This window comes from Pelobates fuscus, chromosome 4 (assembly GCF_036172605.1).
Source record: "Pelobates fuscus isolate aPelFus1 chromosome 4, aPelFus1.pri, whole genome shotgun sequence".
Classification (NCBI taxonomy): Eukaryota; Metazoa; Chordata; class Amphibia; order Anura; family Pelobatidae; genus Pelobates; species Pelobates fuscus.
This window is the reverse complement of record NC_086320.1, coordinates 177,972,890-177,987,966: the sequence shown is the minus strand read 5'-3', so window position 1 is coordinate 177,987,966 and position 15,077 is coordinate 177,972,890. Positions and strand designations below refer to the sequence as shown.

Sequence of the window (15,077 nt, the reverse complement as noted above, 5' to 3'; positions counted from 1 at the left end):
ACCCACACCATCTGAGCCTGTCCTTGGTCATAATCTCTTAGGATGAATTCTTTGAGGCCTTCAGATCCAAATCCATTATATTGTTTATAGGTTTGCTTTACATTTGTAGCCATAAAAATATTTTTGGGCATCGTTTTAAAAATGTCTTAAGATTTTTTATTTTTTTATTTATTTGTTTGTTTATTTTTTTATGTTCAGTCCTATTTTGACCTGCCAAAAACCAAATGTTCCAGGTCGGTGCTAGGCCACTTGATGTCTATGAGAATAAAGCTGGCTGAGAACATTCTGTCAGTTCCTTTTGCTGCTCACTCCCTAACGTGTCCTCCGTTTGCCTTATTGCCATCTCTGGAATGCACTTTGCTTCTTCTCTCTACTCTCAGCTTTTCTTGCTCTCATTCCAGAATGCTCTCAGCTTGTCTTTTTCCGGCAAATCTGTTTTCCATGTCGTCATGTGCTCGTGCTCCAACCTGGAACGTTTGGTCTCTGTCCAAGTCAGGCGCTGAAAAGAAGGGGTAGAAGTGAGTTTTTCTATTGCTTTTAGTAAAATTACTTGTCTTAATATATTTTTCATATTTTTTTTTCTTCTACCCTAAACAATCCCTTCAACTGATAACATTTCAATACTTGCAAACACTATCCATAAGGTGACCGAGAATTCTCCCTTCCTTCACTTTATGAGGGCAAGATGTAGACAGTTGTCTACAAAGTGGTAGGATTGCCTGTGAAGCCTGTGAAGGTCTTATAGTTAGCAAAGTAATGACATTTTGGTTATGGAGCAGGCTAGTAATTGCGAGAGCTATCACACTTCTCACAGGAATATGAATGGAAATACCCAGAGACCCAGTAATTGGTGATCAAGAATACCGCCTCTGGCGTATGTTTTCATGTGTGCAGATATAAAGAATTATAACAAAAAGTTCGCATTATGTTTACATCTTTTATGACTTTTGTTTTACATAAACAAATATTTGGTCTTTTTTAAATATCTGAGTATATCTTATTTGAAACATTGTTCATCTGTGGATAAATGTTGAAATGTATCATATTTGCCATTTTTTTCACACAATGGTTTCTTAATGGGACACTAAGCACTATAACCACTTCATCTCATTGAACCTGAAGATCCACAGCCACTTGCAACCTGGCACTCCATCTTAGTTATACGAATTCATGTCACTAATGAGCAACTGTGAAAGGCTGAGAATGGTCAGGAGACACTGTCGGCCAATCACTGCTTCCCATCACAAAATCATTTTCTCTAGCAGCACCGAGGTGCGAGGCTGCAGGGACCCTCATTATCTGGGACAGTGCAGATAATCATGTACTCTATCTACATGACCAAAAAGGCTGATTGCAAATTGTGTGTCACACAAGAACATTGCATAAATTGGCACATTTGTCCTATTTTAATGATATCTGTCATTTGTACTAATAAACCAGGAAAGACCGTTTGTTTAAAAAAAGTGTTGGATAAGTAAATTCTATATTTAAATCTGTCTGTTTTACAGTTCCATGTCCATTGCTGCAAGTCTCGTGAGCGAAGATACAAAGACCAAGTTCTTGAACAAAATGGGTCAGCTGACAACTTCTGGCGCAATGTTAGCAAACGTTTTTCAGAGGAAGAAATAGATTGATTTTCTTGAAGGCCAATAAACACTAAAGATGGACCACGTACTCCTTGGCTCGTTGTACTTGAAGTACTTGCCTTTTTTTTTTTTTTCTTTTTTCTCTCATCCTGTCTTACTTTTCTATATTTTATTGGAAACTCCAAAGATAATTTGCACTTCATTAAAATATCAGCATGTCTGTTGGTTTTGGAGTTGACACTGTAGTTGAAATTTAAGCAGGATCGATAGCCTTTACCATGTCTTTATTTTGTGTTCCTGTCTGTTTTTTTTATATATATACATATAAATATATATATATAGTGAAAAGTATTTTTTTCTGCTACAAAATATTGGCAATTCTGTTATATACTGCACAATTGCAATAGTACTTAAAAGTAATGTACATTTAAATTAATTGTCATGAAGTAATAAAAGTGAAAGATTGCTATGTATTTAAATTATGGAAAGAAAATCAATTTGTTTTTATTATTTTTAAATGAATAAGAAAAGTTGTTCCAGCCAGCGTTATCCTGTGCCTTCTTTGGATTCACATTGAAACCGTACCATAGGTAATATGACAAAGACCGAATCCATAATTACACAATCTATTTACAATCTTGGGAAAATTAAAAACAAAATTCTGATTTACTGTTTCTAATGTCACTAGATCATATATATAGCATTCAAAAATGGGGGGGGGGGGGGAATTATATTCCTCGAGTATGCAGTAACAGTACTGGTACACTGTTTAAATCTGGGATAGATTTTTACATTTTAGTTTTAGTCATGAATCATTTATGAATTTATTAAAAGGACATGGTTTAATTTCAATAACCTTATTTGAATGATCCCATCATTAACAGTGTTATAGAAGAACTTAAAATCCTTTACTATATAAATGTGTAGTGGTATTTTTTATACAATGTTAATATAGAAGGTAATGTACACACTTTTACAAACTCATTTAGTCCAATAAATTGTAATTGTGGTCAAGTCAAATATTTTTTTTTAATATATATATTTATAGACATAATGGCATAACCATTTTGGGTCTTTTCAAGATAGCCACTGTGTATATTTGCATACCATAATGGACCAGTTAGTTACTGAATTTCCTTACATGTTTAAATACGTTAATACTTTTTGTTTAATTTTTTACATTGTCCAACACAAATCAGTATGGACCTAAGGCATGCAAAGGAACAAACTTGTTTTAATTTATGCAGAATAATTTCTGGGCGGCACTGTCACTTTTAAGCACTGTTTAAAGGGGCCCTCAAAGCACTATAATCACAACAGGTCAACTATGGATGGCAAATATACTATGAGAGTGTTGGGCTCACCCAGACCCTGATATTCTCTGTTATTGCTGGACGGCTAATACCGAAGTTTATTTCCACATGTCTGAACTTCTCTGTTTTTGGCACCATGGGAGAGCCTTGTTCTTTGTCAGAACTTGATACAAGTTTGATACAAACCAGAGGGAAGGCACCCACAGACTCTGCACCATACATAAACACTATGATGAGCTGTTGTGGTTATAGTGCTCAGAGTGCCCTTTGAATGTGGGTTGGTTGGGAGCACTATCTCATTCACTCCTATGCTGCAGACGCCCATGCTCCAAATCTAGTTCCAAAGGGATCAGTCAACAAGATGATACAATATTTTATTAAATTATGTTCCAGGATGTAATAGATCTTTAAAATGAAATATAAAAACTGTATCCAGTTGCTTGTGTGGGAAAAAAATGAATTTAATTGCAAATGAAAAAAATGCACTGATTATTATTTTTCTCAAGTTTTTTTCTTTGGGTTAAAGTGAAACATTTCTCAGTGTTGACTAAACCCATTTCATTCATCTTATTTGTTTTTGTGTAAACTTTCCCAAGATACATCTTGTCCTTATGTTGTTGTTTTTTTTGTTTTGTTTTTTTGTGCCATGTGAGTAATGGCCCAAGTGATGGAAAGAGATTCCATTGCCACTGGAAGAATCATCAGTATTCTCCAGTTGCAGACTGTTTTATTAGGAAACAAGTGGTTTTCACTGAAGCACCCTAAACTATTTTCTCTTAAACTTTTGTTTTCCTTAATATATGCTCACCTGAGAGCATGTGGTGTACAATACAGAAGATTGTTTTCATAAGAGTTGTATGGGTAATCTAGTGGAAAGATTTTCTGTTCAAATAAAGATATTTAAAAAATGGTCTTCTGTGTATTAAATGTTGTCTTTCAAATCTAGCTGTATAGATGTCAATGGTTCCTTTTTTATTTATCATTACAAACATACTTTGGGGGGAGAGGAAAAAAATGTGTAGAGTGAGAACTCCTTTACTATCCCTGCATTGACTTTGATCAGGGTCAAAGAGTGAGGGTTAGACATTTGGGTCAGATAATATACAAAACAACAAGTCTTGTAGGTTGTTCCTGGTATGCAGGGGTTAGCACCTACCAAAAGTGGTGCAAGGAAGTACAACCATTGTCTGGGTCATGTGCCCAAGGCATGTTGCACGTGGGCGTGAAGTCTATCAGTCAGGTCAGATCATACAAAAGAGCTACTGTAGCTCAAATTGCTGAAAAAGTGGCCATGGTGGAAAGGCATCACATAATGACCCAAGTCCACTGCTGAAAACATCTTCAACTAGGACATTGTTGTCTGAACTGCACCATGGAGCAATGTAAAAAGGTGGTCTGGTCTGATGAATACCATTTTTCTTTAGAACAGATGACTATGCAATGTTAAGCTCTGAGCATGTTCTGCTGGGAAACTTAGAGTTCTGGCATTCATATGGATGTTACTTTAACACGTACCACCTACCTAGAGATTGTTGCAGACCATCTCTTTGTGGCAATGGTGTTCCCTGATGGCAGTGGCCTCTTTCAGCATCTTACAACACTGCACAAAGTGTTTCAGATTGGTTTGAGGGACATAACAAAGAGTGCAAGGTCTTCAAATTCCCCAGATGTCTATCTGATTGAGCTTCTGTGGGATATCCTAAGACAACAAATCCAATCCAGGAAGGCCCCACATCACAACTTGCAGGACTTCAGGAATCTGCTGCTTATTTATTGGTGCCAGATACCACAAAACATGTTCAGAGGTCTTTTGAAGTCCATTCCTTGACACAGAGCAGTCTTGGCTAAACAAGTGGGATCTACGAGATATTAGGCAGGTCGTTGTTTTTTGTTTGTTTTTTTTAATAAGTATTTTTATGTTTTATAACATTAATTGCAATACGACATTATTACAGAGAGAATCTAAAAACAAAAACAAACATCAATTTACATAGATAACATGTTCATGAATATATACAGCATTAAAATTCTAATTGCAACAATATAATATTACTTGTTAATATGTAATAATGAACCTTTTATGGGGGATAAAGAATTTTTTTATCAACATTAGTACAAGGGGAAGAAGATTAGGGTAGGGGAATTTGGCATCCTTTTTGTATTATTTTATGATATACTAGTTTAATTTTTTTATCAAGTTGTGTTGATATTTCTATAGTAATATCGTATGGTATCACATAGGTAGGTTTAACGTGTTGGTGATAGCTGTAAAGGGTTTATATAATTTAAATGTGATCAAATCAAATTATTTACAATAAAAGAAATGATATCGAATAAGAAAATAACGTATTCAGTAAAATAACTTCTGAAATTCGTGACTTAGGATTAGGAGTAGGATTTGGGTTAGGAGTAAGGTTAGGGTTAGGGTTAGGGTGTGAAAACCAAAGGTATTTGTGCAATTGTAGTGAATAGTATGGTACACATTACCAGGAATTGCCTCCAGGTAGCTGGTTGCATAAACAACTATTACCAGAATATGCTGGTTACCTGTTACAGTTTGCTCTTGAGGACCAACTTTCAAACGGCATTTCTAAAAAATATTATGGGTAAGAGATGCCATTTGACTTGCCCCTTTGGAGCCACTAACATTCTGATCATGATTTGTAGTAATTTTCTATATAAGATACAGAATGCATACTACACCCTGTTCCAAATTATTATGCAAATTATATTTTTCTCATTTACCTAAATAATTGATGTAAATAACAGTCAGCATAATTCTCATGTTATCAACTATTAAGAGTACAATTCAAATTGTATTGAACAAACCTAATTATAACTATTTTTTTAAACCTAAAAAACTTACAATGCACTGTTCCAAATTATTACGCACAGTAAGTTTCAAAACACTTTATAGTTGTAAAGAACTGAAAATTGTGTTTGAAGCATATTTACTGAAATCAAAAGCTATTTCAATCAAACTTATAACATTTTAACAGGTCACGTTACATTTTAACATAGGACCCCTTATTTGATGGTAGCTTCACAAGTCTTGCATCCATTGAACTTGTGAGTTTTTTGACAGTTTCTGCTTGAATTTGTTTGCAAGATGTCAGAATAGCCTCCCAGAGCTGCTGTTTGGATGTAAACTGCCTCCGACCCTCATAGATCTTTTGCTTGAGGATGCTCCAAAGGTTCTAAATAGGATTGAGGTCAGGGGAGGATGGAGGCCACACCATGACTTTCTCTCCTTTTATCCCCATAGCAGCCATTGGTGGAGATACCGTGTTTCTCCGAAAATAAGACCGGGTCTTATATTAATTTTAGTCACAAAAAACACACTAGGGCTTATTTTCAGGGTAGGGCTTATTTATTTACGGTACCGGTATGTACATTGAACCCCCCCTTTAATAAATCCACCCCCCTTTAATAAATCCACCCCCTCTAATTAATCCACCCCCTTTAATAAATCCACCCCTCTAATTAATCCACCCCCCTTTAATAAATCCACCCCCTCTAATTAATCCACCCCCTTTAATAAATCCACCCCTCTAATTAATCCACCCCCCTCTAATTAATCCACCACCCCTTTAATTAATCCACCCCCTCTTTAATTAATCCACCCCCTCTAATTAATCCACCCCTCCTTTAATAAATCCACCCCCTCTAATTAATCCACCCCCTTTAATAAATCCACCCCCTCTAATTAATCCACCCCCCTTTAATTAATTCACCCCCTCTAATTAATCCACCACCCCTTTAATGAATCCACCCCGTCTTTAATCCACCCCCCTCTAATTAATACACCCCTCCTTTAATTAATACACCCCCTCTAATTAATCCACCCCTCCTTTAATAAATCCACACCCTCTAATTAATCCACCCCCTTTAATAAATCCACCCCCTCTAATTAATCCACCCCCCTTTAATTAATTCACCCCCTCTAATTAATCCACCACCCCTTTAATTAATCCACCCCTCTTTAATTAATCCACCCCCCCTCTAATTAATACACCCCTCCTTTAATAAATCCACCCCTCTAATTAATCCACCCCCTTTAATAAATCCACCCCCTCTAATTAATCCACCCCTCCTTTAATAAATCCACCCCTCTAATTAATCCACCCCCTTTAATAAATCCACCCCCTCTAATTAATCCACCCCCCTTTAATAAATCCACCCCCTCTAATTAATTCACCCCCCTTTAATTAATTCACCCCCCTTTAATTAATTAAGTCCCAGACATAAAAAAACGGTATCTACTCACAGTTCAAAGAGTCCGACCACTGGGTGCCTCACCGCCCGGAATGGATCCTTCCGCTGAAGATCCGTGAAGGCAGACTGACGGCGCCGCGCACCTCATCATCACGCTGCGCACGTCGTCATCACGCTGCGCGATGCCGCGGCCCGCAACGCTCCTCCCCCTCCTCCTCATAGAAGAAGGAAGTCCCGCCGGGCCGCAAAGGTAAAATGCCTAGGTCTTATTTTCGGGGTAGGGCTTATATTGCAGCCCACCCCGAAAATTCAGCTAGGGCTTATTTTCAGGGTAGGTCTTATTTTCGGGGAAACACGGTATATTCTTTGCAGTATGAGATGGTGCATTGTCATGCATTAAGATGATTTTATTACGGAAAGCATAGTTCTTCCTTCTGTACCATGGCAGAAAGTGGTCAGTCAGAAACTCCACATACTTTGCAGAGGCCATCTTTACATCTTTGGGAACCCTAAAGGGGCCCACCAGCTCTCTTCCCATGATACCGGCCTAAAACATGACTCCACCACCGCCTTGCTGACGTTGCAGCCTTGTTGGAACAGGGTTGCCGTCCACCAACCATCCACTACTCCATCCATCTGGACCATCCAGGGTTGCACGGCACTCATCAGTGAACAGGACTGTTTGAAAATTTGTCTTCATGTATTTTTCTGCCCAATGCAGCCGTTTCTGCTTGTGAGCATTGGTTAGTGGTGGCCGAATAGAAGGTTTATGCACAGTTTCAAGACTCTGGAGGACTCTAGACCTTGATGTCCGTGAGACTCCAGAGGCACCAGCAGCTTCAAATATCTGTTTGCTGCTATGTAATGGTATTTTAGCAGCTGCTCTCTTGATCCGATGCATGGATCTGGCAGAAATCTTCCTTTATGTGCCTTTATCTGCACGAACCTGTCTGTGCTCTGAATCAGCCACAAATCTCTTAATAGTGCGATGATCACGCTTAAGTTTTCGTGAAATATCTAATGTTTTCACACCTCATCCAAGGCATTGAACGATTTCACTCTTTTCGGCAGCAGAGAGATCCTTTTTCTTCCCCATATTGCATGAAAATGGTGCTCTGCTTAATAATGTGGAACACCATCCTTTAGTAGTTTTTCCTTAAATTGGGCTCACCTGGCAATCTAATTAGTCCGAGATTGTTTTCAGTGATCAAAAGAGCAGAGAGAGTGACACAATGCCATCCATGAGTTAAACTGAAAAACAAAATATTGAATCTTTGTGACACTTAAATAGAATTTGCATAATAATTTGGAACAGGGTGTATAACAATCACAATTGCCAATATAAATCTTTAATACGTATACATATAACAAGCAATACAAAAAGAAACAAAGTAACAGAATAAGGCAAACAGTAATCCAATACTAGTTTACCTAAATCTCTCATGCCTCAAGGCAGAAACACAAGCCAACAATCACCCCCTCAACATATACAAGGAAAAACAGTGTATAAACCAAAACCACATGGAGAGACAAAACGTAGTAATCAAAAGCTAGGTGCAAACTATATAAGCACTCCCTCAAGTGCTCAAATAAGACAAATCTATATAAGGTACAAAATGCACACTATAACAATTACAATTGCCAATATAAATCATATTTTTTTTTTTTTTTTTTACATTCTTTATTTTTGTTGCAACATGTTAACATTGGTATTTGACACATTGTAACAAGTGTTAATAAACTCAATTAACCCTTATGTCGTTCAGGATTTTTTCAAAAATTTGTATTTGTCAATAGCATAGGGTCAGACTTTGTAGAGAGGTTTCGTCTGGGTCCCCGGGCAAGTCAAGTGTCATCAAGTGTTTGGTGGTCATTCGCCTTTGGGTTAATCCTTTTGGCTATTGTGCCTACCGGTCTTGGTGCCCTGGTTGCAGGGTCGGAGTCCCGTCTAACTGTGTTACCCTCCATCCTCCCCCCTGTCGCCCTTGCCCATCTTTGGTGGCGAGTCCCTCTGGGGAAGGTCTCCGAATCCCCGTCCGGCCACCTGAGTGCGGTTTCGTCCGCATATGGCCTTTTCTCCTCTCCATTCTTGTTCACGTATGTCTCAGTCTCTATTTGAGCGTGTGTCCCCAGATTTAGACCGGGGAGGGGTCGTCGTCTGGTGCTACTGGTCTGGTCTGCCCTGTTGGGGGTTGTCAATAGGGGTAGGGGTGCAGTATTCCAACCCCATGAGTACTGTATTTTCGGGGGTACTCCAACAATAAATCTTTAATAAGTATACATATAACAATCAATACAAATCACCTGGGGTTGCTTGGTGGCTTGAGTTTCTGCCTTAAAGAGATTTTGGTAAATTATCATTGGATTAGTGTTTGCCTTATTCTGTTACTTTGTTTCTTTTTGTACTGATTGTTATATGTTTACCTATTAAAGATTTCTTTAAAGGACCACTATAGGCACCCAGACCACTTCAGCTTAACGAAGCGGTCTAGGTGCCAGGTCCATCTAGGGTTAACCCTGCCTGCTGTAAACATAGCAGTTTCGCACTACACTAACATATTACTCTGCTTATCTCTGTTACCCTTTGACTCGGCTTGTTCCTCGCTTACCTGTCTTCTCGTTCCCTCGACCTCGGCTTGCCTTTGACCATTCTCTCTTTCTCCGTACGTTAGTCCGGCCATTCTAAGGTCCGGTATACGTACCTTTCTACTGTCTGTACTCTGCGTGTTGGATCCCTGTCCCGATCCTGACATTACGACAGGGCCAATGGATCCTGCAGGTACAAACAGTCAGCTTGGTCCTTCCGATCCTAGGTTTGAAGCCATGGAACACAGAATGGATCAGATGGCCCTAGCACTACATGCGTTATTATCTCGTGCTAATAACCAACCAGAGGAGACACGTACTACTTCTATTTCCCCTGTGAGTTCAGGCCTAGAGGTAGCCACTGTAGGTGCCTCTTCCCGTATTACCCCACCAGTACGTTATGGTGGTTCACCTGAGAAGTGTCGTGGTTTTTTAAACCAGATCAGTATCCACTTTGAATTACAACCTCGCTCCTATCCTACAGATAGGGTGAAGGTTGGATTTATTATCACCTTACTCATTGAGAGAGCTCTGAGATGGGCCAACCCATTATGGGAGAATGATAACCCGTTAGTATATAATTATAATGCCTTTGTAGCTGCCTTTAGAAGAACTTTTGACCCTCCTGGTAGAAAGGTCAATGCAGCTAGATTACTTGCGCCTGAGACAAGATAACCGAACACTTGTGGATTATGCACTAGAGTTCAGGTCTTTGGCGGCAGAAGTTAAGTGGAATGAGCAGGCTTATATAGATGTATTTTTGAACGGGCTATCCGATGTAATCCTTGACGAGGTTGCTACTAGAGAGCTTCCTGAAAATTTGGAGGATTTAATTTAGTTTATTTCTCGTATTGATGAGCGTTTAAGAGAGAGACAGAACACTCGAGAGAGGAACTTTAGACCTTCCTTTAACCCCTTAAGGACACATGACATGTCTGACATGTCATGATTCCCTTTTATTCCAGAAGTTTGGTCCTTAAGGGGTTAAATTCGCTCCCGCATTTCAAAGTCCTGATTCCACTACCTCACTGTTTCCTGAACCTATGCAGATAGGCAATACTCGCCTCTCAGAAGAGGAGAGACAGTACAGGAGAAGGGAGGGATTGTGTATGTATTGTGGAGTCAGAGGTCACTTACGCCTGAATTGTCCTAATCGCTCGGGAAACGCCCGCACCTAAGTTTCTCTAGAGGACAGGCCTTGGGTGTTTCTATTTTGTCCTCTACTCATAACTATAAAGATCACAGGCTTCTGCTACCAGTTTCTTTAACTTGGGAGAAGGGAGTACTAAAGACCATGGCTTTGATAGATTCCGGAGCTGCTGAGAATTTTATCGACCAGGCCTTTGCTACTAAACACACTATCCCATCCCAGTTAAGGGATACACCCTTGGCCGTTGAGGCCATAGATGGTAGACCTTTACTTGAGCCTGTTATCTTTCGTGAAACCATACCCGTTAACTTAACTGTTGGTATCTTACACGAGGAAAACTTATCGCTTATGCTTATTTCGTCCCCTTCAGTTCCCATAGTCCTGGGTTACCCATGGCTAAAGAGACATAACCCTATTATTGATTGGGAGTTAGGGGAGATACTCTCATGGGGCCAGGGTTGCCAGGAGAGGTGTTTACGGAGGGTTTCCCCATTGGGTGTAATCAACACACCAGGTAGTTCTACCCAGTCTACAGATTTACAGATACCGCCTCGGTACCTGGATTTAAAAGCAGTATTCGACAAGAGGAATGCTGATACTCTACCTCCACACAGGACTTTTGATTGTGAAATTAATCTACTACCTGGTACCATGCCTCCGAGGGGCAATGTATATCCTCTATCCACCAAAGAGAATTCAGTTCTAGAGGAATATATTCGGGAGAATCTAGACAAAGGATTCATTAGGAGATCTTCTTCTCCTGCCGGGGCTGGTTTTTTTTTTGTTAAAAAGAAGGATGGTTCCTTAAGACCTTGCATTGATTACCGAGGGTTGAATAAAATAACCATCAGAAATGCCTATCCGATCCCCTTGATTACCGAGCTGTTTGATCGCCTAAAGGGCTCTAAAATTTTCACCAAGTTAGATCTCAGAGGGGCATATAACTTGGTGAGAATCCAGCAAGGACACGAGTGGATGACAGCGTTCAATACCCGTTATGGGCATTATGAATACACGGTCATGCCTTTTGGTCTTTGTAACGCACCGGCAGTATTTCAGGATTTGATTAATGAAGTTCTCAGGGAATTTCAACATGATTGTGTTATTGTGTACCTGGACGACATACTTATACACTCTAGGGAGATTGAGACCCACCACAGACAAGTCAGAAAGGTATTACACAAACTTCTTCAACATGGGTTATACTGCAAATTGGAGAAATGTAGTTTTGACCAGTCTCAGATAGACTTTCTTGGTTACGTGATTTCTGGGGAAGGCTTTAAGATGGATCCCGACAAACTCCAGTCTATTTTAGATTGGCCATTGCCTAAGGGACTCAAGGCTATTCAGAGGTTTATTGGTTTCTCCAATTATTATAGGCGCTTCATTAAGGGATACTCTTCTATTATTGCGCCTATTACCAATATGACCAGACAGGGGGCTGACACTAAGACTTGGTCTACTGAAGCTCTCGTTGCTTTCAAGACTCTCAAGGAACTTTTTGCCTCTGCTCCAATTTTAGTCCACCCTGATACGACTCTGCCGTTCCTACTCGAGGTCGATGCCTCTGAGACAGGCGTAGGTGCTATTCTGTCACAAAGGTTAGGGGTGGACAAACCACTACACCCTTGTGTTTTTTTTTCCAAGAAACTGTCTGGCCCTGAGAGCAGATATGACATCGGTGACAGGGAATTATTAGCGGTCATTATGGCTTTAAAGGAGTGGAGACATTTATTGGAGGGGACCTTACATCCTGTTACCATTTTAACGGATCACAAGCATTTGTCCTATATTGGGGAGGCTAAGCGACTGTCCGCCAGACAAGCTCGTTGGTCCTTATTCCTGACCCACTTCAATTATGTGCTTACTTATAGACCTGGTTCTAAGAACTCTAAAGCCGATGCTTTGTCTCGCCAATATGAACCTTCTACTATATCTGAACCTGTTCTTTCCTCTATAGTTCCGAAATGTAATATTATCGCTAACACGAATCTCAGGATTCACTCTCCGTTACTTGCCGAGATCTTAAAGCTGCAACATCTAGCCCCTAAACAGACTCCCGGGGGTCGACATTTCGTTCCTCCTGCTCTTCAACTGGAACTGCTACAATGTTTCCACAACAGCAAGGTGGCTGGACATCCTGGCATTCGCAAGACGTGCGCTTTGATCTCTAAAGACTTCTGGTGGCCTGCTTTACGTAGGGATATCAAAGATTTCATCGGTGCGTGTGAGGTTTGTACCAAGACCAAGCAACCTCATACGCTTCCATGTGGATTTCTGCATCCCTTAGAGGTTCCAGAAAAGCCGTGGTCCTGTTTGGCTATGGACTTTATTGTCGATTTACCTATATCTAAAAAACAGACTGTTATCCTCACCGTGGTTGACAGATTCACCAAGATGGCTCACTTCGTTCCTCTGCCTAAACTTCCGTCTTCTCCCGAGTTGGCAGAGATATTCGCAAGGGAGATTTTTCGTTTACATGGGATACCCTCCCAAATTGTATCTGACAGAGGTTCCCAATTTGTTTCTCGTTTTTGGAGATCCTTCTGCTCTCAACTGGGTATCAAATTGAATTTCTCTTCCACCTATCATCCTCAGTCTAACGGAGCTGCTGAACGCACCAACCAAAAGATTGGACAATATTTACGTTGTTTTGTTTCCGAACACCAGGACGATTGGGTCGGTTTGATTCCTTGGGCGGAGTTCGCGCACAACAATCTCGTTTGTGATTCTACTCATTCAAGCCCCTTCTTCATGAATTATGGCTTTCATCCATCCATTCTTCCCTCGGTTTCTCCTTCCCAAGGGGTACCGTCGGTTGATGTTCATGTTGCCAATTTGAGGAAGTTGTGGGATCAGACTCGACAAATTCTTCTGCACAATTCTATGCTGGTTAAGAAACACGCTGATAAACGTAGAAGGTCGGCTCCGGTTTTTGTTCCAGGCGATAGAGTTTGGTTGAGTACTAGAAACATTCGTTTAAAAGTGCCTTCCATGAAGTTCGCTCCTCGTTATATTGGACCTTACAGGGTTCTGACTCGAATTAACCCAGTTGCGTATCGTCTAGCTCTCCCATCTGCCTTACGCATCCCTAACTCCTTTCATGTTTCATTGCTGAAACCGCTAGTCTGCAACAGATTTTCCTCCACGGTATCCTCTCCTCGCTCTGTTCAGGTGGAGGGTCAGGAGGAGTATGAGGTCAACTCTATCATCGATTCTCGAATCTCCCGGGGGAGAGTACAATATCTGGTCGACTGGAAAGGATATGGTCCTGAGGAGAGGAGTTGGGTACCTCAAGAGGATGTTCATGCTCCTCGCCTCCGAAGGGCGTTTCACTCCCGCTTCCCATCTCGTCCCGGTTCCTTCCGCCCGGTGGGCGTATCTGAGAGGGGGGGTACTGTCAGGGTACCTGAAGTCTCTACCTCTGAGAGAGGTAGAGACTTAGAAGTTTATCCGTCCAAAAGGGCTGTTTCCTCCGTCCCTCGCGGTCCTTCCGGTCATTTACACGCCGGCCGCGAGGGATCCACTTCCTTTTGTAACACGACGCCCAGCAGTCGACGTCATGACGCCAACCCGGACCGACCTGTCACTCAATTGTCTGGAAACTAATCAGGACTTCTTCCATTTGCTCATTGCCCTGTCGTGGTTCTAGCCTGTCTAGTCACCCAGCGCTCTTGTATTCCAGTTATCCTTTTGGTTCCGACCCGGCTTGTTTATATTACTCTGCTTATCTCTGTTACCCTTTGACTCGGCTTGTTCCTCGCTTACCTGTCTTCTCGTTCCCTCGACCTCGGCTTGCCTTTGACCATTCTCTCTTTCTCCGTACGTTAGTCCAGCCATTCTAAGGTCCGGTATACGTACCTTTCTACTGTCTGTACTCTGCGTGTTGGATCCCTGTCCCGATCCTGACACACTAACACACACACTGCATTTATTACACTAACACACACACTGCATTTATTACACTAACACACACTGCATTAATTACACTAACACACACACTGCATTCATTACACTAACACACACACTGCATTCATTACACTAACACACACACTGCATTCATTACACTAACACACACACTGCATTCATTACACTAACACACACACACTGCATTTATTACACTAACACACACACTGCATTTATTACACTAACACACACTGCATTTATTACACTAACACACACACTGCATTCATTACACTAACACACACTCTGCATCCACTACACTAA

The 15,077-nt window shown here is 40.7% G+C and overlaps 1 protein-coding gene across 3 annotated transcripts in view; it reads left to right on the top strand.

Moving 5' to 3' along the window:
• The window catches only part of RELCH (RAB11 binding and LisH domain, coiled-coil and HEAT repeat containing), a 143,722-nt gene extending 139,911 nt beyond the window's left edge, over positions 1-3,811 (top strand). For all 3 annotated transcript variants that reach the window (XM_063451821.1, XM_063451819.1, XM_063451818.1), the window contains one exon: positions 1,509-3,811. In XM_063451821.1, coding sequence (XP_063307891.1) covers positions 1,509-1,629 — 121 coding nt within the window. In that variant the 3' untranslated portion in view covers positions 1,630-3,811. The remainder of the gene's footprint in view (positions 1-1,508) is intronic.
• The last annotated feature ends 11,266 nt before the right edge of the window (positions 3,812-15,077 follow it).